This window comes from Ochlerotatus camptorhynchus, unplaced genomic scaffold (genome assembly GCF_037179485.1).
Source record: "Ochlerotatus camptorhynchus isolate MF236.1 unplaced genomic scaffold, CSIRO-AGI_Acam_v1.1 ptg000324l, whole genome shotgun sequence".
Taxonomy (NCBI): Eukaryota; Metazoa; Arthropoda; class Insecta; order Diptera; family Culicidae; genus Ochlerotatus; species Ochlerotatus camptorhynchus.
Genome location: NW_027040812.1, coordinates 5246537 through 5272286, shown reverse-complemented (window position 1 = coordinate 5272286; position 25750 = coordinate 5246537). Strand labels below are relative to the sequence as shown.

The 25750-nt window shown below is 37.2% G+C and overlaps 1 protein-coding gene across 1 annotated transcript in view; it reads left to right on the top strand.

Annotated features, from left to right (window-relative positions):
• Window positions 1–25750, top strand: part of LOC135707989 (uncharacterized) — a 50001-nt gene that overhangs the window by 7320 nt on the left and 16931 nt on the right. The window contains exons 3-5 of the mRNA XM_065229905.1: window positions 9726–9907; window positions 9979–10102; window positions 10171–11614. Coding sequence (XP_065085977.1) covers window positions 9726–9907; window positions 9979–10102; window positions 10171–11614 — 1750 coding nt within the window. The remainder of the gene's footprint in view (window positions 1–9725; window positions 9908–9978; window positions 10103–10170; window positions 11615–25750) is intronic.

Sequence of the window (25750 nt, the reverse complement as noted above, 5' to 3'; positions counted from 1 at the left end):
AAATGAATTCGGTCAAAAATTTCAAGAGGGTTCTGACAAATGTTGTGGTGAAATCTAAGCAAAACTGCAAGTAATTTTTCAGGTGAGAATTTCATAGTTGTGAGTTGAATACCAAGGAAAGGAGCAAAATTCAACGGTAATTCCAACATATATTCGATTAGAATTTTGAGAATACTTCCAACGGATTTCTTAGGAATATCATTAGAAAATTCTGGGCTAAACTTCAAGTAGATTTCGAGGAGTATTCTAACGATATTCCGGTGTTATTTTTCCAAATCATTCCAAGGAGAATCCCAGCAGTATTTCGAAGAATTTTCGGAATTTCCTAGCAGAACTACAAAAAATATTCCTAAGATAATTCCATGGGAATTTCTGGATAGTATTAAGTAAATGCTGAGGTGAACTCCAAGTGAATTTTCAGGAGAATTTTGAAATGGCAATTCCTAGCAAGAATTATTAATAATTTAATAAGCATTGCAGAGTAAATTAAAATAGTTTTCGTGACGTGTTAGAAAATAGATTTATTCTAGACTTTAATTCCGGAGACCATAATAATTTCAACTATGGTAAAATATCTCATCCCAGCAGGCCTGGGTTCAATACCAGTCGGCGCCGCCGGGATGTTCTTAGGCATATCATCTCTGATCACGCCTTCCTTCGGATGGGAAGTAAAGCCGTTGGTCCCCGGTTCATGAGTTGATGGGTCGATAGGTAGAGTCCAGGTGTGGGAGCTGCCTTCCTGGCACGTCGGTAGCATTGGTGCTCAGCACGGAAAACAAGATCGTCGGAAAAAAACAAACCAAAGGAAAAAAAAAAAAATATATCTCTGTTATTGAACGTCGTGTTACACAGTGTTGTTAGTTTTTAATCTAGTTGTGCAAGGTCTTTAAATTTTTGACGAATGCGTACAGAGATGAAATCAATGTCTACCTTTTTTGGATGACTGACAAATCAATTCGCATGATTCTATTTCTGGAAGTTATCTGATCATGTTTAAGTCACATTTTGGTATCTTTTTAAAATGATTTTTAACACTTTTTAACTTTTTTAAATGATTTTAGTCACTAATTCACTATTATTATTGCTTAGCACTGCTATCAGCCCTGCAGAACCGAAAGAAAAAACCATTTCGAGCCTGTGAATATTTAAAATGTATTTGTTATTGAAGAATAATCCATTCTTGATCTATAGAGTTCAATGTGTGAATGAAAACATCGAAGAAAATTTAATGTTTGTATTTTAAAATGCATTGCTTTCTTTAAAATATCCTTAGTAAGAATAATTTTAAATTCCCTGAGTAATGATGATATTCAGGCGAAATAAAATTACATGATGGCTCCCGGTTTTCCAGGGTTTTAAAGGTAGTAAACTGCCTATAATTGCATACCAGTTTCATATGAGCATTTCCAGGCCAACCCAAAAAAAAATAACGCAATTTCATAAACTTTAAAAATTAACAAAAAATTTAAAAAATATAGATTTTTTAAAAGCATGTAACATTTTTCACAAAGTTTTAGAACATTTCTGCAGTTTTCTTGATAAAAAATGTATTATGATTGAAAGGGGGGTTGTTTTGATATAATCAACGTTTTACGTTGTTTTTTTTTAATATTAATTTACCAAGTTTTTTTTTTATTTCAGTGTATTTTATTCATAAAGATTATACTACCTATAACTTCTTTCCAGATGTCATTTTGATCAGATCAATAGTTTTCGTGTTATGATTTTTTGAAAAAAATACAATAATTTTTTTTAATACACCCTTTTCAAAAGTTACTGTGAAGAAAAACAAATCATATTTAAATGAAAAATACAACAATTGGCAGCAGCAAACATATGAGTAATGTTTCGTTGAAATCGGAAACACTCATGTCCAACCGGTTTGCGTTTTTAGCTGGAAATGCTCATATGGATTTTCGTCAATTTTGAGATAACAACGCTATCCACTATCAATTGGTATCTACGTGATAAAATTACGGACTTTGATCATGACAAATGTGAAACCAACATCAAGTCCGTTTGTCCAATCAAGCAAAGTAAACGCATATCAGTCCCATGCTTAAATTCAATCGTCCAGGGATGAAGCTACAGTTCTGCTTTTCGAGTTGTCATATTTTTCGGTGATATAACATATTATCGAAGACATCATATCAAGAAGACTGACAACTTTGCCAGAATCCAAGCGACAGATTCAATAGCGCTGCGCTTGACTGATTCAGGTGGAAGCAACGCATAGAAAAATGAGCAAATACACAAATCTTTCTTCTGAGGATTTAATCTTTGTTATCAAATTCGTTCGAAGCATTTACCTTTGCGCTTTTCTCTTTTACAACATTTTGAACATGGGACAGTTATGCGTAGAACGGCACTGAAAGTCTGGTACTTCCTGAGCCAAAATATTGAGCAAGTTTCTTTGGGACCCCCTGGTCTTAGTGTTAGTCTATATATGCTTATACCCATTCTCCAATCAGGAAAACAAAAAGTTCTAGAGTAAAATTTGAAATAAACCTATGTTCAAAACGTAAACAAATCGTGTTTTGATATCATTCTATAGCACCGCTTGATAGCACTAATCGTGGAGGAAAGTTAATAATCGATAGAAATCATTAAAAATAACTCGATTTTCGAATGGGCCGATCAAAGAAATTTGCCGATTCATTAATATGTCCGTACGCTAAAACCAACTCGGGGGCAACTTGACAAATCCAGTATATTTCCTGTGTACCCCGAAAATTTGGTGCTGGTGGTTCTGTCAAACTCACGAATTTCAGAAGTGTTATCTGAATAGGGCGAATGTGGAAATAACATTTTAGTTCAAATTTCATCTTATTGTCGCGTGCCTAACACGTGCCTAACGTGTGGGACGCGTAACGTCCGACGTCAAAATTAACATTAGTGACATAGGAAGGCTAGTGATGCCAGCGAGAAATGTCGTTTTGATTTTCATTCATATACACATAATCATAATTCATAATCGTTTATGAAACTTTTTTTGCCTATTGGTCCCAAGCAAAACGATTAACGTACCCCATTCCAGTCAAAATTCTAGTACTACACAATGTTTGTTTTGATTCGCTATGAAATTTTGACCGATAAAATTAGGGGTTGGTGGATTCTCCTATGTTTCGAGGGGTGCATCGATTAGCTTGGGACCGAAGATAGTACCAGGGCTGATCCAAAAAGATAAGCACGTTTCTTCGGGGCCTTCTTCTGGTCTTAAAGTTTCCTCTATGGTACAACAGTGTTCTGTGTACATCTGTCGAAGGTCTTAAATGCAAATGCAAAGTATTGCCATTTTATTATATATGAAAACGAACCACCATCAATCGGTTTCAATTCGTCTGGATTTATTTCATTTCACCTTGAAAATCGTACTCTTTTCAAATGGCATTATTGCATGTTGTTTGAAATCCACACATGGTGAAACAAAATTATGGATTCATATAGAGAAATACCGTTGCGGCAGAGAAGGACAATCCCTTCATTTACGTTGTGTAGCGACATCCCGACCAGCCATTCGTGAAACTTCTTCAAAGTTCTTTACACAAAAATAAAGATTAATGTCGGTAATTCTTTACTTTCAAGTTTCTTTGATTTCGATGAATATATTTAAAAAACTTTATTGATCGATACTTACATTTATTTAAGATAATTTCTCTATAGGTCGCATGATAGTAATGTATAAAGATGCCATACTAAATTTCTTATAATTTCGATGTGTCACAAGGACTATAGTTTTCTTTATAAATATTCATCTAAACATATTTGAATACTGATACCATCGTAACGTTGAACTTTGGCAAAGAACAATAAAGATTGCCATCGATGCACATTTATAATCTCCTTGTTATCGATTTGCATCGCTGGGTAAAGAGAGTTTGATACACCAGATGACAGATGGCAATGTTTATATTAGTTATCGACAAATTTGGTTCTTCATCGAGAGAAGCATGATCTGCCGGAAAATTAATGGGAAGACTGATCGATGGCCACGAGGATACAAATGTTTGCCATTATAGTTCTTTAAGTTTACTTCGATACGCTCTCGGCCATTTCTTAAGAATCAGCGATAGCAAGCGTGGTAGAATTCTCGGCATTTTGAACCGAATGAGGGAACTTGATACTTTGGTTATGGATATGACAAATAAATTTTGAATTTTTGCTTGAAAAAATTGTACATCTATTTCAAAACACCATATACATCATCAGCAGCTATAGACCCGAGGATTAGCTACCAACAAAGAAATCAGCACACCCTAGATGGCACGGGATCGAAACCTAGCAATTATGCAGATAAACAAAAAAAATACCCCAAAAATATCAGTACCGTGTATTGTTATTTTGATCTGACAAGAGAAATCGATATTTTGATCTGGCAACACGAGTCGATATTTTTACATAGGTAACGATTAGTAGCAACATTTTGATAAAGATGTTTATAAATAATTCACGATCAGGCTTTTAGTATCTTTACATTTATTCATTAAATGGTGACGATCGCTATCGATTTTTCATATGAATGTCTTTGAAGATCGATATATCGAAAATTAAAGAAATGTAACGAAATGGTTGGTCGGGATACATGCTTGGCATGCACAGTTGTACACACCAACTGCTCATTTGTTAATAACTTTTCACTCAGTTTTTGAAAATTGATTTTCTATAAAGTAATTGATAGATTAGGATCATAGCTTACTATAGATATGCAAAGTGTAGGTAAACCTTAACATTTGAATCAAAACCAATGAATTTTTACACTTAAAGTCCGAGATGTGCAGCGCGCATTTCTCACTTGATTTTTTCAACGCAAAAACAAATACAGTTTATTACTAGAATTAAAATCTTCTTTTTCTTACGTACATATTACAAGCTTAAACATTATTCTATCTACTACTTCAAACAGAACTATGTTTTGTCAACTGTGTGCAAAGTTATTAGCAAATGAGCAGTTCGTGACCAAAACTGTGTATGCCAAGCATGGCGACATCTACTATTTGCAAGTGGGTACGTAAAACAAAGGTTATCCGTCACCTTGCCGGGGGCTTGACTAAAACGGCCAACTCAAGACCAACAATTGAAAAGGCCTCAACTCAATTTTGTAAACAAACCTTGTAAGGCCATTTTCTCGCGAACCGAAGTCCGCCAAAGGAATCCAACATAATGAACAGGTAGAGGAATTTATCCTCTACCCGATTGTGGTTTAGGTTTGCGAATGTAGGTTTCGGTTTGTGAGAAAATGGCCTTACATGGTTTGTTTACAAAATGGAGTTGAGGCCATTTTAATTGTTGGTCTTGAACTATTCATTTTTTTCATTTCATTGATAAGCCTAATGACGTAGATGATTGAAAGGCTAGGCCCTGCTGCTTGAGGTAGGGCCGATAATTTATTTTTGGATTTATTTGACGTTGCGAAAAAGTTTAGCAAATGGCGTACCATTTCTGATGACAAGCCCAACGGCTTAACAAAAAGGGCCTATCCATTGAAAGATTAACAAAAAGGCATGTTAAGTTATGAAATTAAATTGCTATCGATTTTCATATATTTTTGAAAACTTATCGCATATTTAGATGTTGTATACTGAGATACAGTTACTATTGTTATTGTGAACAATATAAATGAATTGAATAGTGGCGGAAAAATTTTAAATTCCTTTTTTTGTTTTTATTACATTTTGGACATAGGCCCTTTTCATATGTGACGTCCAGTTGCGAAAAAGTACATTTTTTAAAACTAATTTTGACTAATTTGGCATATTCTTTGTTCAACTTATTTAAATTGGGAAGTGTTATATCTGAATAACTGCACACTATTTAGAGATATAATATTCGCCTAATTTTGCCAAATTTGGGACTACAATTTTTCTTGAGAGCTGCCAGTTCACTCGACTGTTATCCGGGTTAAAAAAAATCTCCTAGACCATCATAAAAATTACACTACTTGTGCAATATGGACTAATAAATCATCACTGAAAATGTCACATCATTTGGTAACGTGGTTAAAAAGTTGCAGTTGTTTATGTGTGTCATTTCGTGTTCACCTTTTACTGTATTCCATTTTTGCATGATTCTGAATGGCTACAGCGAATGTCCTGAACCCTCAACAGTTTTTGAATTCCGTTCCCTGAATATAACCCAAATTTCACAGCACCTAACGACCGTTGACAGTTCTGGCAGGTTTGTGTTGACCCCCATTCGGTTCTATTTACTTTACTCGCTTGAAGAAAGAAGAATAAAAGCAAAGGCAAAAGTGAGGTTAGCTATTGAAATTTTATGCGAAACGGCCATTCGACGTAGCTACTTGGGTATCAATCGTCAATCGTACCTACATTGCTCGCCAGTCGCTCGATCGCTTGTATCAATTTCATCTTGTTACCGTATTCATAATAAGCTCACACAGGCTAAACACGAACCAAGACGCCATCTCGCTTCGGGTTCATATACGAAAATTGCCGACTGAGCACATGGCCTCTGTCTCTCCGTTTGTGTTTACATTAACCTGTTTTTGTACATTATTTTTCTTTGGCTATCCGGAACACGGCGGTATATATATTTTAACACACAGTGCGAGGAATGGTTTCTCCGGACGAAAAAGCCTATACCGACGCGTGGATTGTGTACTTCGTCTCAACCTGTTTTTTTTTGTTTCTCCTTTACGATCACTGAATCGCTTCTGATGGTGTACAAACTGTACCTACAATAATGGATGACGGCAGATAGAGAGTGCAACGTTTTCAAACGTGTAGATGTGTATTTATAAACGTGTAATAGCCACCACCAATGATGGGCGCATGGCTTGTTCATGAATGCCTAGTTGGTTTTATTGATTTTATGCCATTTTGAAATAGCTACCGGTTTGTCGCATTTAAATTTGGATGTTGTCACTATAATGTAAAATGAACGTTGTACACTATCAAAATGGGTTCGATCAGCTGATTTTGACAGTAGCTGATGTCGTTTGCACCAATACAAGCAGGCAAGGTGCTTGTATAGGTTTTATTGCATAATTAGGTGTGAAGACCAATGTAAACAAACCCATGGTAGTGTTTGTTTGTTTTTACAATACCATTTTATTTTATCAAGAATGTCAGTGTTGATGGACCAACATGCGGTTTGTTTGTTTACATAAACAAAATGTAAATGTTACTTTTTTACATTTTGATATACCTATGGATGAAACTGACAATATTATTTGTGTCATTGTTTTTGTTAGTGCCGGCATTCAGTGCACGGAACATAACCTAATTGTCTTCGCATTGATTGCTAACTCTGGCATTTTACATTTTTGTTGTGTTTGTTTTGGCTTCCATTCTCGCCTATTTGTTTCATTGGAAGCAAAATGCGGCGGATTTTTTTTTAAATCACACAAATATTTTCGATGACGACGATATTTATTATCCGTGATCGATTATCTTTTTTTTTTCCTTGATTTGTTTTTCGTCGATCTTGTTTTCCGTGCTGAGCACCAATGCTACCGACGCCAGGGAGGCCGCTCTCACACCTGGACCCAACCTATCGACCAATCAACTCATGAATCGGGGACCAACGGCTTTACTTCGTGATCAGAGATGTTATGCCTCAGAACGCTTACCACTACACTTGATCGATTATCTTTGTGATCATGAAATAACGGTATTCAAAATGGTGTAATAATGTTAAGTTTTGCGCGCACTGATCAAGTTGCATCATTGCGTAGCGCTTTCTTTGGCTATTACGTCCCAATTGGAACTTTACACCTCTCATCAATCATCTTAGTGTTCTTTATTATATTCTATGGCTGGCCAATGATACATACTCTTACTCACAGAATAATTTTGTCCGGACCTGGAATCGAACATGATATGCTGTGTCTTTATTGGCTACTCTGTCGAGTAAAAGCAAAGTGACGTATACGCCACTGTGACCAATTTTGATTTTTTTTTTGATTTTCATATTTAAAGCATCATTTGCATTATTCATCATGGAGAAGTTTGTTTCTACGAACGTCTCTAAGTTGCAAAATATCGATTTGAAATCTTGTTTTTGCAGCAAAGTGACGTTCGTACAACACCATTAAATAAAAAACATATTTTTTTTTTCACGACAGTTTCCTGCATGATAGGTTTATTAATATTGATTTAAAGTAAACTGCTTAACTGCTTAACCATAATATGAATAGTTTGGCGATTACGTCACATTGCTGTCACACGGCAGTACTGTGTTACTCACTTGTATCGAATATACGTATTATCCGGGGAAAACCAAAACTCGTCTAATTTAACGTTCATTATGCTGTGTTAAATTAGACGAGGTATACACACCCATTTTTGATCACTGGAAACTAGCAATATTTTGGTGGATTTTGCCGAGCTGAAAGTTCAGCAATCCATCCAGCAAAATATACAATTTAGACCAATGCCAAATTGACAATACCTTTCTGATGATCCAGCAAAACGGAAGGCCAATGCCAAAGGCCAGCAAATGTCGATTGTTTTCTTTTTTTTTAAGAAACTTACATCTCATGTTTGGAACGCATATTTTATTACTCTTCCATATAGAATAGTGATAGGCATAAATAATACATATAGTTATTCGTTAAATTTGACTGCACTTCTTAAACAATTACATAAAAAAAACATGTCTTGAAAAATCTGTGATGGGTTATCCTGGGTGAGGGATAAAAGCACTTTACGTAATTTCCTTGATATTTTGATAGCCGAACACTTCTTGAACATTACAATAATCAAAAATCGTGAAAGAGCGAAAGATAGATCTTGGCCTGATTTTGAAGTATCATACAGTTTACAAAACACATTTCATTACAGTTAGCAAAATATTTCATATTACTGATTTTTTAGTTAAGCTTAGTTTTGCTGGACGCGATTAACCAATTCATTTAGCTGGAACATGATTTCAAAATTTTGTATGTACATTCCCGCAAATAGAATATTCGTTATGAGTCAGGTAACGCAGTAGGCTACAGGAAAGCCCCATATTTTTAATTTTTTTTGCGTTCAACTTTTTTTGCAATACAGTGCCTTCTCGTTTTTGGCAACACGAACTCATAACATATATCTGTCTCCAGTTTTTTTAACCATGCTTTATGGGTAAATATGAATATGACAATTCACCTTTTCTGATCCCTAAAGCGCCGGTGTCTACGGTTCATACAAATTAAAAAAATATTTATGAACGATTGTCTACGTAGCTTATGACAGCCGCTAAGGCCCTAATTTCGCGCCTTTTTGAAATATTCTGAACCATATCTTAATGAGGATGTTTTGAGTTTCTAGCTCAAGCTAGAAACTTAGATAGTTAGCAGTTGATTATTATTGTATTAGTGTATATGAAAAATATAAATTTAAAAAATATCACAATACACTACAAATTTGAAAAAATGCGCGGAGCTAGATGACGTGTGAAATTATGGTTCTTCGCGGCACTCTTTTTTAATATGGCAGTTATTTTTGTGTAGCATCCTGAAAAATTAAATTATTGTTCTTATTAGCATGAGCAGTATTCCTATTAATGAACGACAAGTTTTCTAAAAAAAATAATCACATTTTAAGTCCAGTAAAAGACAAAAGTAATAAAGCAATTGAGTGATGTGTACAACTTGTATTTGGAACATGTATTTGTTTTATCAATAAATCCCGGCTTTTTAATTCCACTGTTATCGATGGCTCCACCGACCCATTGGTTTTGATTTTTAAATATTTTCCTTTTGTTTTTCTTTGCCTTTTTATCAGATTATTCCACCACCGGAATGGAAACCTCGGAAGTCCGGCTACGATCTCGATGAACTCAATATAACCATCCCGGCTCCCATCTGTCAGGTGGTTGCTGGAAAGCAAGGCCTCTATCAGCAAATCAACATTCAGAAAAATGCACTTACTGTGAAACAGTTTTCTGAACTGGCCAATACGGAACGGTAAGTTCTATCGCATGTTCAAACAAATTTCTCCGATGCATATGTGTAACCGCATTTATCAACAATCCCAGGTATGCTACTCCAAAACACTTCGACTTTGAGGATCTGGAACGTAAATATTGGAAAAACATTACGTACGTCGCTCCGATCTATGGTGCCGATGTCTGCGGAAGCGTCACTGATGAAGACTGCAATGTAAGATTATTACAACTCCCATTCTTAGTAACACTCACCTCTAATATAATCTTTTCCTTATTGTCCAGATCTGGAACATCAACCGGCTCGGAACCATCCTCGATTATGTCAATCAGGACTATGGTATCTCGATCGATGGCGTCAATACTGCCTACCTGTACTTTGGCATGTGGAAGACAACCTTTGCATGGCATACCGAGGACATGGATCTGTACTCGATCAACTATCTTCACTTTGGTGCACCGAAGACGTGGTACGCAGTCCCGCCGGAACATGGACGTAGGCTGGAGAAACTAGCCAACAGTTGCTTTCCGGCGAGTTTCAAAACATGTGCGGCGTACCTGCGCCACAAAATGACCCTCATCAGTCCGCAGATCCTGAAGCAGCACAACATCCCATTCGATAAAATTACCCAGGAAGAGAACGAAATCATGATAACCTTTCCTTTCGGGTACCATGCTGGCTTCAATCATGGATTCAACTGTGCCGAATCGACCAACTTTGCGCTACCGCGGTGGATTGAATACGGAAAGCGAGCTACTCAGTGCTACTGTAGTTCTGACATGGTGAAGATCTCAATGGATACGTTTGTTCAACGTTTCCAACCGGACAAGTACGAAGCGTGGATGAATGGGACGGACTTCGGTCCTCATCCGGAGGACTCCACGCACATAGTGGGTCCACCACCACGCGTAATAGATTGCGACAAAGACGAAGGAATCGAATCGTTCACGGAAGAAGGTGAGCACACGCCAATGAAGAAAGCCTGCAACATTGCAACTACAAATATCCGGAAGATGTCGTTCAAGGAAAAGAATCCGGACTTGGATTTAAATGACATACAGAACAATCCACACATTCCAGACGACGTGAAGATGGTCCTGAGTGGTGCACTGGTGGCCGATGAGGTAGAAGAAGAAGTAGAAGATGCGTCACCAAGTAAATCCGATGCCGGCTCGGATAGTTTCAAGTCCTCCTCGTACGATCCGTTCGATTCCGAAGATGATGACGAAGGTGAAGAATTTAGTTCTAAAAGCAAGAAACGGAAGAAGAAGAAGCGAGCAGGTAGCGACTACGATGACGATTGGTACTCGTCACAAAGCAAATCCCGACGAGTATCATCTCCTAGAAAAAGGCTGTCTAAAGAGCAACAGGCAGCCAAGACTGAGCGAGAAAAGCAACGCTTGGAGCGGCGAGCCACGCTCGAAGAGAAACGCAAAAGCCGTGAAGAGGAAAAGAAAGCTCGCGATGAGGTACGTGAACGGGAAAAGAATGAGCGAATGGAGAAGAAGGAACGCGATCGCCTGGAAAAGATAGAACAACGCGAAAGAAACCCTCCGGACACGAAAAAGAAAGCAATCGACAGGATTAAAGATCGCATGAGCAGCGGAAATCGATCGCCCAAAAAGTCAAGCAATGGAACGTCGCCGGCAATGAAAAAGATTAAGAGCCAGCTGATGAGAGAACTCCCGCCGCAGTTGAAAATTCTGGAGCACCACAAAAAATTCGAAGGTAAGATTCCGCATCTCAAAAAGGCCGGTGCCGAGAATGTCAATGGCGACGGTGGTCAAAGCAGTGGAAGTACAAAGGTCAGCAGTAGTGACACTAAGTTGTCTCTGCCAAAGTCCACAACTTTGACTGTGATAAATCGTCCGGGTGAAGTTTCGAAGCGGGAACCATATAATGTATTGCAGAATTCGATGCCGTTTAATTTGCCTCTATCAGACAGTAGTTTGGCAAGGAAAATCAGCAGTATTCCCAATTTGGTGGTGAAGCAAATCGATAAGAGTGAGGTGAAGAAGCATCCTTCGTTTATTTCACGAAATGTAACGTCTACCACGAAACCTTTCGCAATGGAATGCGAAACAAGTGAACGCAAGGTAGAAAAGCTGCCGTACCAAACATCGACGTACATTCCTCCTCCGGTAAAAGTGCCCAAGCCTCCTACTCTGGTCAAACCAAGTACTGACTATATGAGTGCGTTCAATGCCTTCCTGCAAAGTAATAATCAACGGCGGTTGGATATACCGACTCCAGTGACGTGTAAAAGAAAACCATTGGTAAATGTCGAACAAGCTCCAAAGCAGCCGAAATCAAATCGATACAACGACGAACTGTCGATGCCACCGCTAAGGCCTTCTTCAGTCGTTGCAAACACAGTGCTACCTATCCAAAGTGAACAGACTGTGAAATGTCGAACGATCGAGACTTCTGCTGGACCGATACAGATCGTTGTTCGAAAACATCCGGAACCAGAACCGCCGACAAACGTTCGTGAAACAAAAAATGTTCCGGTACTGTCGTCAGTCGTGATTACGCCAAATAGTTTTCTAAATATTCAACATCAGCCACCGGAGCAATTGCTTCAACCGCCGGAAGAACCACCTCAGCTAGTACCTTTCGAAGAGATGCAACAATTCCGGTACTTTGACGCGGCAGGCAACGAAATACCAGGTCCATGCCAGCCATCACTTGTTTATGAGGAAACAGTGATCCAAAGTTCCCCAATGATCTCGACCGAGTGCGAAACCACCACGACGATGCTGACCTCCTTTAATAGTACCCATGAACAGCTGCAACCAGTCATTAACAACATCGGCACCGGCTTCGTTTGGTCAAATAATCCTAACATTTATCTGAATGAACGATTAGTAGAGTACAACCATTAGACTAGTTGGTTGGTTACGCCATATATTTTGTCAGTGTTTTCAATTTTTTAACCTACCAATCTTACCCTTCCATCCTATCTTTAAACTATTTAAATCTACACACGTTTGTTTGTTCGTTTGCAAGTTATGTTATTCTTCAACTAATTAGTAGACTGCAGATTGACTGGCTTCTGAAAAACCAGTTGTAACTATCGGTTAGCTTAAGCCTATATAGAAGTTAGTTTTCTTTCGATGAAAGAATGACAAACTATGATGAAGTGATTGTAGCATCTAAATGTACATGTACCATTTGCGGTGACGTAAGCGTTTGAATTAAATCTTCTAAATGCGACACGTTTCCCGGGTATGTTCCATACCATTGAAAATCGTGAGAGATCAGAAATGCTACCCTGTTTTAGTATTAAAGCGATTGTTTCTACAAGACACCAAATTTTGTTATTAATCGATGCAATTTGGAAGAATTCCATCTTTCCATATAGCCCTCGCATTACTTTCCCAGCTTGTAAAAGTTGTTCTTTTTTTGTTCCGTCATCTAAGATCATCACAGACTAAGCATTGTTGTCCATGAGGGTTTGGAAAGGGATGGAAAGTGTGGCACCCGTATTTATTCATTTCCAATCGAATGCATAATTTCAACATTTCAAGCCTCTTGCACATGAACAATCCATGGCTGGTAGCAGGTTCCTTTCTAGTGTCTTGTTCACTTTTTTTAAACCGGTCTCCATAAAGCTACTAATTATACTTTTTAGTCAAATTCAAGCTACAATATTTTCTAATGTTAAAATGATTTGTAAAGTTTCAATATTTTCGTTCGAGTCGTTTGATTACTTCCAGTATTTTTTTTTGCGATGTATTCTCTCGTACGAAGCCAGTTGTTTGTTTGATTTGTTGAGATGAACAAAGGTTGTTGCACTCAATAACTATTTTTGTGTGAATTATGTTTCAGCGTTGTGTCTGTTTTTATCATTTACTATCATACGCAAGGAGCACAGCTTCAACCCAGGGTAGATGCATTGCGTTTGTGAAAATCTTCACTGTCACGTACGAGCGAAATGAACAAATGAGTTCATTATACATCAATGATTGTGCTTGATTAGAGAAGCGATCCTCAAAAGCAAAATAATCAAATTCATTTTGGACAAAATTATTATTGTCGACCCCAGAGCCTAAAACCTCGATATTATCATCAATTCAGCATTAGGTAATTTTCCATCGATCTGTGTTTAAAAACCCACACGACACGTTCTTCAGCGTTATATTTATTTTAAATGATAATAATCATTTTGTATTTTACTCTCAAAATAATCGCCACCAAAATGAAGACGAATATTAATTATTGACAACACAAGCGATAATGAATCTTGCACAGTCCTTAGAGCGTAACATAATATATGCATCTTCTCTGTGTGGTGAACAGCACAGCGAGTAAGGTAGTTGCATATATATATGACGTTTGAACAAAATGTCAGTTTTGCAGAGATGTGAAGTTGAGATGAGAACTTTGCTTGCCAGCAGTTTGGTTAATAGGCAAGTTCTTACTTTAACCCGATAGTTATTAACATATCTAATATTTCATTTCTCGGCAATATACTTAAATCGACGGAAGTACAATGGCCTCAAACGTCACTTTATCAAAACTGGTAGTTCGCCCACGCAAACTAACGTCACCATCAGGTAGATGAAAATGTCTCCTTCCTGACGGTGGCATTGGTTTGCGTGGGCGAGTTATCAGTTTCAATAAATTATGGACCTCCCGAGCCATTATTTGCAAAAGTACGCCGATTTGAATATTTGCTCAAGTTTCATTCAAAAATGTGTTCCAAAGTATATAAACTTTCTGTACCTACTTTTCCAGAAGGAAATCAGAATAAACACAAACTAAAGAAGCTGAAGAAAACAAGCAGAAGACGAAGACATTAGTTGAAGGAATCTGTTTTTTTTTTCGTAATATTGATAATAAATTCTGAATTAATGGCTCTTTAAGCTCTGAATTAATTTCCCTCACACATTTTAATTCGACGACCTTTGAATCCCATGTCAGATTAGGATTATTCGGATGAGAATAATTATCACATTTTTGATATTTTTTTTTACTAGAGACACTTCTTAATTTTATCTAATCAAACACCAATATAACCAGTGCTTGAAAGCATCCTGGAAAATGATATATATATATATACCTACATCATTTTTCTTGTCTATTTGATATATGTTTCACATCGAAGATGCGTCACACATATCAAAACGGCCAGGCCTACTGTGCAGCATTTATGCATAGAGGTAACTCTAAGACAAGAGTGGTTAATAGCCTCAATGCTTCGGTATAAAAAGAAAATGCGTGCTGGAGAGTAGTGGCAAGAAAGATCCCAAGCTAATCGATTCACCCCTTGAAACATAGGAAAATCCACTAACCCCTCGTTTTATCTGTCAAACAGGAAAAGAAGAAGCGCTCATAGTGTGGTTATTAGTCTGCTCACATGCACGTTCGATGGTATTTACTTTTTTGTCCATGCATGATACAAAAAAGAGAACTAATGGTAAAAAATGCGATAGGATTTGTTCAAAGGGATTACTGTCGGCTTCTCTTCGTCAATGACGAAGGATGTATGGAAATGATGGTTTTTGCAGCGCGACAATTTATTTTTGGTTTTCGTCAAACGTCACTGACCAAACTGACCGTTACCAACTCTGGTCATGAGCACTAACTCTTCTCCTAGCCTTTTATGGCTATTGCGCGATTACTCGCTTTCTGAAAAAAAGAAGAGGGAAAGGAAAAGGAGAAGAACAAAGGGAAAAGAATTATGCGAAATCTATGAACATAAACAATATTTTTGATTTGAAATATACAATATAGAAATGCAGAACGGCGCAGTGGACACTACCCGAGTCTTGTCACTATTATCAAGACTAAAATGTGATCCTTTGATTACTGGAAAATCTTGATTCCCAAATTTGAAGTTGTCACGACTAGGGTTCGGTGGTAGATCTTATACCAGTAACGCACCACAAAAAGGTGATCTCCCGTTACTGGTTTGAAAAAATAAAAATTTACAAAATGGAACGAACTCACCAAGTTCAGCCAATTGAACCTGAAGGCTGCCTGACATGTAGAAGTCCAAATTGTTGACGAAGCTTGACGAAGATCAACATGAACTAGTCCGGTTTATGGTAGTTGCGCGTTATGTCTTCCTTCGATTTGAGATAAACAAATGTTTGGACCATTTTTGATGTGCATTGGCAAATCTTTTCGTGGCCAATAGTCAGGTTCAACGCTGCGACTCAACGAATGATGGAACTAATGATGGAATGCCTCGTGGAGGTTCTACTTTGCTTTGGAACAGCTTCTCAGGTTTATTTATTTATTTATGTCGTCAATCAATCGTAGACCAATTACAATGAATGCTTATTAACTATGTCTTAAATATTATTGCCTGGCTAACCTTGAAAAGAATGCTTTTTTTAGTGTTATTTTATTCATTGTTACATCAATTGATTGGGAATATGCGTTATAGCAGGTCATAATTCTATTCAAAGGCCCATTTTTAGCATAGTTTGTTCTTTGATTGTTAATGTAAAACAAATTCCTAATCCTCAGAGAGCGAGTGGGAGCATAAAAATTTATATTTTCTAAAATTTCCGGAACATTAACTCTTTGAGCAATAACACATTGTTAATAGGGATCTAGAATGAGGAACTAGAAATTGTCTCCTTGGCCTGGTTATGGCCAGATCGAACACACGCACAGCCTACTCTCCCTTTTACTAGAAATTTGTTGAAAATTATCTACGACAATTGTCTACGCAGGGAGAAGGGCCAAGAATCCCAAAAAACTGTCTACGTAGTTTATGAACAACCCCTAAGAAGATAATTGCAGTTTACCGTACATATTAGTTTCTTCCAAGAAAGCTATAAGTTTTTTTTCTTTGTCTTCTTGTATCTTGTTTCGGAACACTGTTTGAAGACTTTGAAGAGTTAATGTTGGATTTTGATCGATAACCTTGGTAATTGCTGCAGTTTAGTAAGATATGGCGAACGTTGATTACGGTGTCACAGCATTCGCCTCAGGTGGACCTGTTCCTTTGACCAGGATAACAATTCTCAGCTGGGTTAGGGCCTGTTTGGGTTCCCGCTGTCAATCCATGGATTAGTGGTACCTTGTACCTTTCTCTCTTTTGACTGTGTTTGTGAGCAGAAGCGCTCAATGCCTGCGTCGGAGGTGCAATGTTTTCTAATAGTTGGTATTGGTGATAAGATATACTCAGCGCAGGAGGGTCAGCGCCGAGACGGCTAATACATAGGTGCCACAGTCGGAAGAACTGTTAGTTTGTTTACTTAAATGAACCATGCCCATTTTGTTATGGCATGTTTGCTATAAGAAATGCGCCTCGTGTTTATTAGCGAATTTCACATCAAAGATTGATTAATTGAGTAGGAAATCAGTTTGGCACGGCATTTGTGACCAGCATACACCTTCCGGTAGTATGAAACAGGTCAAAAACTGTTCAAATCCGCAGATAAAAATTTTTGTTTTGAATTTCTGTATAGCAAAATAGTGAACTTTTCGTGAACATTAACGGCAAAGAACTCACCAACACTGGGAGACTGTGAGTTCCTGCCCACCTGTCATAAAACCGTCTTGGGTCAGCGCATTCTAATGCGAATCCTGCAGTTAGCTTACAATTAAGGAACGCAGGCGAAAAGAGTGGTTAATGGCCTCAATGCTTCGGTATAAAAAAAATGCGTGCTGTAGAGTAGTGGCAAGAATGATGCATGAAACAGCTTCGAAAACATGGAAACAGGATTAATGAAGATAATTATGGTGAGATCTTTCCTTTTGTATTTATTTAATTTAATTTCCATTTTCACATAATCTTTACTTTATTGCCGAATAGAGATTCCTAAATACAATCCACTCCCTATTAACTAGTGCTGCAAAATCTCGACAACACACGGTGATATTGACAATTAAGGCAAACCATGTCAATTGTCAATGACAATGCTGTCAGTGACGAACATGAGTGGATTTTTATATTAACTAAAATTGTAACGAAATTAAATAGCTTGAGCAACACTATTACATGGAGCCGTTAATGTGAACAAGCATCTACGTCTTGAACTGCTTGGATAACAATAATGTAACACAGAATGTACGAAATTATACTTTTTGTTACCAGGTGAATCTTTGTCATTGACGAAAAAATTAATGAGATTTTGACGAAAGTTTTTTCGAGGATCAAGTCTGTTAGTGACTATGTGACGACAAATTTTGTCAATATCGCGCGAAAGTCTGTCAATGTCAATGATAAATCTCAGCATTGCTATTAACACAAATGTTCCCTCTTGAGACATCTATTACGGTAGTATGGGTTCCCTGCACCTTCTTAAGCAGATGTTGGACTAATTTTCCTTCCTATCCTCTGCTATTGTAAGGATGTGGCCAGGTGTACAATGCGGTGCTTGTTTTGGAAATTTTGATGTGTGGGAAAAACCACTAACAGGGTGGTCAGCAAACCGGGAATACCGGGAAATATCCGGGAATTTGAAAAGTAACCGGGAAACACCCGGGAATTCTGCAAGAGAATCGGGAAAAATAAATTAATCATATCATAGGAACAAATTTTTACATCAGAATTTCAGAATAAACCATTAAAACAGAGTGATCCTTTAGCAAATGAATGTCTTACTCTATTTGCTGCATAATTTTCTTCAGTTTACCGTCTTATTATTTTTAGAATTTAATCACTCAGCAATATTGCAAATTGATTTTTGTCGTTTCAATTTCAGATGTAAAGTGCATGGTCCTTAAAAGAAATTTTTTTTAAAGATGCTGTAGTTTGAAAACAAATGTTTGTAAAAACCGAAACTGAATTATTCTTTTCCGGGGTTTTAATTTTTCGTTGTTCAAAATTCTCATGATATGAATTCCAGAATTAACTTGGAATTCTGCTCTGAATTATCTTGAAATTGTTCTGAAATAAACCAGAAACCACTCCGCGCAATAATTACCGTTGAATTCTTTTAGGAATTTCCTTCCAACCCCTTCTAAGAATTTAATTGGAATCCTTCATATAATTTCCTTGAGCCTATCCGGAGACTTTGATTCCTTTGAAAATCTCTTCAAACATTTGTTTAACTCTATTCAAAACAGCAGAAATCTTTCGAAGATTAATTTAGAAACCCCTTGGAGTATTTTAAAGAATTTCTTTCTAATTATCAGCAATTTTGTTGCTATCAATTTTGTTTGAGTTATGTGATGAATCTTTCGCACTAGGGTTAAAATTATTGCCAGAAATTTCTAAGAACTCTGTTTCTTGTTGAATTCTGATCATAATTCTCTTGGAATTATTCTTAAAATTTATCTGTCATTTTCCTCACGATCCCCATACAAATCTCATCAGAATCACGTAGGAATTTTCTGCACAGTTTTGTTTTTCACAACTCTTTTTTAAATATACTAATTACCTAACAGTTTAATTTAGAACTTGCATTCTTCTCCAAAGAAATCCTTCCAAATTCAACTAACAATTTCTAAGGATTTCATGTCAGAATAATTCTGAAAATCTGCTCTTCTCCTTCGAAAACTGTGTGGGAATCATTCTCAATACTTGTTTGTAATCAACACTTTGATTTATTTTAAATTTTACTAAAAAATCGAGGGTTTGTCAGCTAGTTTCTACAGATTGTTATGTAATTTGCTATAACCCTTAAAATGCTTCCAAGTCTCAGAGCGTGACAATTATGACTCCACGGCTCATATATATGTTTTTTTTTTCAAATCTGTGATCTTGAAAAAAAATTCAAAATTTCACATTTTAATTATTGTTTCTCCAAATCTTGCATCACAAAGCATGTTATTAATCACAAATTTTGAAGAAAAGTTCTAGTTTTAGACTCTACACAAACTTCAAGCTCCAGAATATTGGGAATCTTTTTAAATCACATTTTTTTTATCCGTTCAGTAAATTTCATTTTTTTTTGTTGCATATTAACAACCGGGAAGTTTTAAGATTTGAACCGGGAAAAACCGGGAAAAAATCGGGATTTTCAAAATGAAAATTCACTGACCACGCTGCACTAATCCCAAGTGTTTTTTCACGGCAACACACGATATTTTCTGCAAGATGTATTACATAGCCCCCCCCCCACACACACGATTTGTGCAATCGCATATGCTACACACTTAGATTTTTGCCGAGATTGGAACCACCGAGCAGTCTCGGCATTTATTTTTACTGAGATCTCAGCAAAATTTATGTTTTTTAGCCGAGATCTTGGCAAAATTTCCGTTTGTTAACTGAATTTCGGCAAATTTTTCACTGAGATCCAGCAAAATAGATTGCCGAGCTGCTCGGTGGTGCCCATCTAGGCAAAAAAATCTAAGTGTGTATGTTATGCTACTTGTACCTAGCGGAGCTTAACGTTCCGTAAAGTTTACCAAAGCCAACGGTGGACACATCGCTGGTACGTTTGACTTCTCTTATCGCGTCCATGGCTGGTATTGGGATTTCATGTGCGTCGTTATTTCTAGCTTCATCCGCAGGACGGTCTGCGATAACATTTCCCTGGATGCCAGCGATTCTATAACGTTTACCAGCATGAACCATTTCTAAATAATCTTAGACCTGTATAACATAGAACAATTTTCTTGAGCAATGGAAAGCAGTTATCTTGAAATACAAAATATGTGTTTCGAGTGGCAGGGGAAATGGATGTAATGACGGCCTAAATGCCCCTAATTTGGGCCCATACATGAATTCAGCAATCGACTAAATTTTCAATAGCTACCAAAAATATCCATAAATACCGTCCCAATGACGCGTTCATCTAGATAAAATTGATAAATAGCAGATTTTTAGTGATGAGCCCAATCTTAGATCCATAGGCCAACATTAGAGCCATTTCCCCTGCTTTATATGGGTTTCAGTGTGCAAACTGATCTTACAAAATATGTAAGTCCGTTTTGTATAATATAGAATGAACCCTGGATATTAGCCCTTTCCGCCCATTTGGCATAACTGCCATTTAGCATAATTGCAGGGTGTCGATTCAACCGGAAAAAAAAAACCGGGAATTCGGATTTACCGGGAAAAATGCGAGAAAACCCAAATTTCACCGGGAAAGATCATATATACCCATCCCCCAAGCACCAATTTTGGTTTTATTATAGTCTTTTGTTGGCCATACTTTGGTCTTGAAGAATCCTTTAAATCTTTATAAAACTTGGAATCAATCAATTTTATATCGTATAGGGGAAAGGGCTCTAATGTTGGGCTATGGATCTAAACATTAGGCTCATAGATGAAAATCTCCTGTTCTTCAATTTTTCTTAGAACAATGCGTCATCTGGACAATACACAAATGGTGGTTGCTAGTGAAAAATTGGCAAAACGTGATTTCCTTCGAAATGTATGTATGGGTGCAATATTAGAGACACTTTGGACGACATTAGGGATATTAACCCTGCTTAACTATATTCGGTAAAGTATCAAAAATCCTCAAATTAAAAATAAAATCTATTCTTATTTTTCACTCGCAATCTGTTCGCGCACGGCCAAACAACAATTTTGCCGTTGTTCCTACCACGATAGCTTACAGAGTATTTTTTTTTCTTTTCGTGTCATTGGAAGAACTGGGTTTGAAATATGTTGCTACAGTTTTCCGAGTGTAGTAGTGAGCGAGATATATCATGTTACGAAGCTACTTTTTTAGCGAGACAGCTTAAACAAACGGTATGAACGAGACAGAGATAGAGTTTCAATCAGCTCAAAATCGAAGTTGATGAGATTTCTAGACTAACATTTGAAAAGGGCGGAACTCCAAAATTACCATATCGAGAAAATCGCTTCCGAATTTTGATGACCCAAAAATTAATCCTATTTCACGACTTTCCATTTTCTGGATGAATTTATAAGCTTGACATATAGTTAATAGTGTAATCTATCATCATGCATCACTAAAAATTCAAAAAAAGTTTTCTTTGTCGTGAAATTGAGAAGAAAACATCATATGCCCTGATAATTTCTTACATGTTCTTACATGCGCTTTTTTAATAGCTTCTCAAACATTGAGGGGATATAGTTTGTTCAAAGATGTTTTTGCATATGTTAAAGGGGTATACAAGTAACACGTCAAAAACTCGACGATTTTCGGATTTTTTTTGTAAGCAAATGAAACAACGCAAACGTTTGGGGTTTTTTTTGCATTAAATTGCTTAAATCTTCCTCTACATTTGAGATTTTTTTCATTGGTGTGTGACCTCTGTGGCTCCTTGGGGTCACATCGGAAGGAAGTCGCCTCCAGTGGGGATTGGTAATTGGCGGCCGTTCTAGAGACCTTAAAAATGGACAAAACTTACTTTTATCAATTGGACCTTATTCAGAAAAGTTTTTGTTCTATGTAAACCTCTAAAACCAAAAAAAAAAAAAAACAATTTAAAAATTTAGAAAAAAATATCTGAAAAAAAAGTTGATTTTTCACTGTTTTTTTTTTTCCACTTTAGGCAGACCTGAAAATTATTTATTGTTATTTTTTTCATGATATCAGTGGTTCACATAGAGTAAAAATCTATTTCCTTTAAGATGCGCCAGGGTTCAAGTCATTTGGATTCGAACTTTTTGAGTGATCTTTCCCGCCAATTTGGAAAACACCGTTTCGAGGAAAATGCGTTTAAAGTTTTGGTTTGTGTAAAAACATGATTTCTTGAACAAGTAAAATATAAAAAAAAAACGATAAAAAAAATGTACTTGTATTTCCCCCCTTAATGGGAGAACCACACGCTCTTTGTCGAGTGTTGTGAGATGCATGCACAAAGTTTCCTTGCTAACGCTCTGAGCTGTTTTCCAGCCCTGCTTGGCAACAAAGAAGACGTATTGTAGAGCAACTCTAGACTAACATTTGAAAAGGGCGTAATTCCAAAATGACCATATCGAGAAAATCGCTTCTGAATTTTGATGACCTAAAAATTAATCCTATTTCACGACTTTCCATTTTCTGGATGATTTTATAAGCTTGACATATAGTTAATAGTGTAATCTATCATCAAGCATCACTAAAAACTCAAAAAAAGTTTTCTTTGTCGTGAAATCGAGAAGAAAACATCATACGCCCTGATAATTTCATACATGTTATTACCCCCCGGATCTTCCACCCTTTGAACTGCCAACACTGGTGATACGCCGTGGAAGTACACCCTCGGGATTTTATGTTTGTTGTTCCGCCTTGGTTCTTCGTTCGCAAATTTTGTGAGAGTAGAATTACGCCCGGAGATTTTTTGGTCTTCTTTTTGTTCGTTGTTTACACGTGAACTATCAATCGGATGCATTTCAAATGAATCGGGCGTGACTAGATACTACAGGCTCAATACGTTTGGCATATTAAAACGATATAATTCGTAGTTCTGGTGCAAGGTGTAACAACCAGATGCATCATAGAGTTGAAAGTTGGAAATACGCCATGTAAGAAGAAACGTTTTTGATGATTTGAAGTGATATTTTTTTCTACTTTTTCGTGTTATTTTTTCCCGCCTTTTCTGTTTAAAGCAGGGGCGATGTATGAGTTGTTTTTTTTAATAACCGGGAAAAACCCTGGAATTGAAAAATTGGATTTGAATGGACACCGTAATTGGGAAAATGCATTTTATGGTCGTTTTGGAATAGGGTAGAGAACTACTTCGGCCTTATCGCCCATTTTGGGCCTATTGAGCAGAAAACTTCAAATAAATCCATGATTTCAGAGTTAAAAACTCAATTATGCGTTTGATACGATACTTTAGTTAATGAGCTACGGAACGAAGTCAATCAAACAGCGTGATATGAAGGTTTGCACCCATAATTCCCAGAAACAAAAGAAGCGGTCCGACCGAATCACTTTTTATCTTCATCCGATAGGCCGAAGTGAATTCATTGGTGTTTCAATGCTTTAGGCCGAGTTTAGAATCCGTAGGCCGAGTTTGGCGTCAAGAAACAGTGTTAGACTTTTGATAATATCTCTTTATCAAATCTTACGGTACATACGGAAAGGTAAATAAATTTGGAAGCCATCAGTAATAATAACATTCCGTTTGGTGCTAAACTACGCTAGATTAAGAAAGGCTAAGTGTGGGTTGTGCTTAATAGGCCGGAAATGGAGTAGTTAACCCTATTACTGCTTTTTTATTATGATCTGTTGGAAAATACCCATTGAATAATTATTATATGTATGATATATCTAGATAGGGCTGGAATTAGGGCCTAAAGTGGACCCCACACGATTACTTTTATTGACAATAATCGTATTGTCAATACATCCTATATTGACGTCAATATATCGAGATTGACAATATTTCTGAATTCACATCATCAATATTAATATCAATAATTCCCCTTCGCGTCAATATATTGATGCGTGTGGGGTTTGCTTAACAGCTTTTCTAAACAATGACTCTATCGATGGGATAGAGAAGTTACGTTTCACTTTGCCCTCCACCTTTTGGAATGTTGTTGAGTAACTGAAGGTTGCCGACTTTTCGTTGTAGTGTAGGGCCAATATTTCAGCTACTGCAGGGTCATCGGTTAGACCAGATAAACCCATGATTACCTTGGTGTTATGGTGGCGCTTGCTTCGCAATGTATAAACGGACTACCATAATTCCGTCGCCGCACCACGAAGTTGACTATCTACAAAACACTGATTAGACCGGTAGGCCCCTACGGCTACGGCTTGCGGAGGACAAACGGTGTTTTTGAACGGAAGGTGTAGTGTACCATCTACGGTTGACGAATTGACTGAAACGAGATGAAGAGGCGCGCAGCGGGCAAGGTGCATCTACGAGCAACGTGCAGCCATGGATCGAGTTGAATGGAGACGACTTCTTTGTACAGCAGTGGACATCCAGACCTTAGCAGGCTGGTAAGTAAGGTAAGGTAAGTGAGCATAATTCCGTCGTCGATTTGAGAGATTTCGACAACGACGGTTTTCCATGATTGCCTTTTGGCGTCACTAATTTTCGTTCGAGCTTCCTGGAAAGCTTGTAATGCCTCAAGTTTTTTTTTCTCGGATTATCGTCAAAAAGGTGTAATTTTCCTTCGTTGTTTGGTAGCCGCCTTTACCTCAGGGCACCACCATGGTACCGCCTTGGGACCAATTTTCCCGCTTATGCGTGGGCTGCTTGTTTTGCTGCCATAAGTATTCGGACGACGAAGCTGTCCATGTCTAAGGCGGATAATCAAAGGTGCCACAGAAGAAAGCAGTGTTAGTTTGTTGTATATGGTAAATAGCTATAATAAACACTCCTTGGTTTGGACCTGTTTCATACGACTGGAAAGTGTATGCTGGTCACAAATGTCTGGCCAAATTGATTAGCTACCCAAGTGATCAATCTTTGATGTGAATTTAGTGAATAAACACGAGGAGCATTGATAATAGCAAAACTTGCCATATACAATCGTTATAGTTCATTTTAGTAAGCAAACTAACACTTCTTCCTTGTGTGTCACCTTTGTATAAGGCGCATAGGTCCGATAGTAGGGTCGAGTGGGGCAAGAGTGCCACCTTAACAATTGTACGTTCTATATATTCCAAATAGTGGATATTTATAGGCGTTTCTATACCGTATTGCAACTTCATATTATTGACTTCATACATCAGCAATGTAATGCAAATTATACCTGTTTCTACCTCAGTTTCGACCAATCAAGCGAATATATTTAAATACACATTTAAAGACCATGTGTCAATGACGGCCTGGTTTCAATGAGAATTACTTTTTTGTAGGTTTTGGTATCAGCTACAACTTTTGTCATTATCTCAAATCTGTATCGCTTATGCATAATGAACCAGAGCGAACAGAGCCCATCTTTGTTTTTCAGTGAATGTAAATTACATTGACTGAAAACCAATAACAAGTTCTACCCGTTCTAGTTCGTCATGCATAAGAGATACAGATTTGAGTTTTTGACAAAAGTTTTAGCTAATATCAAAACCTACAAAGGCTTCATACATC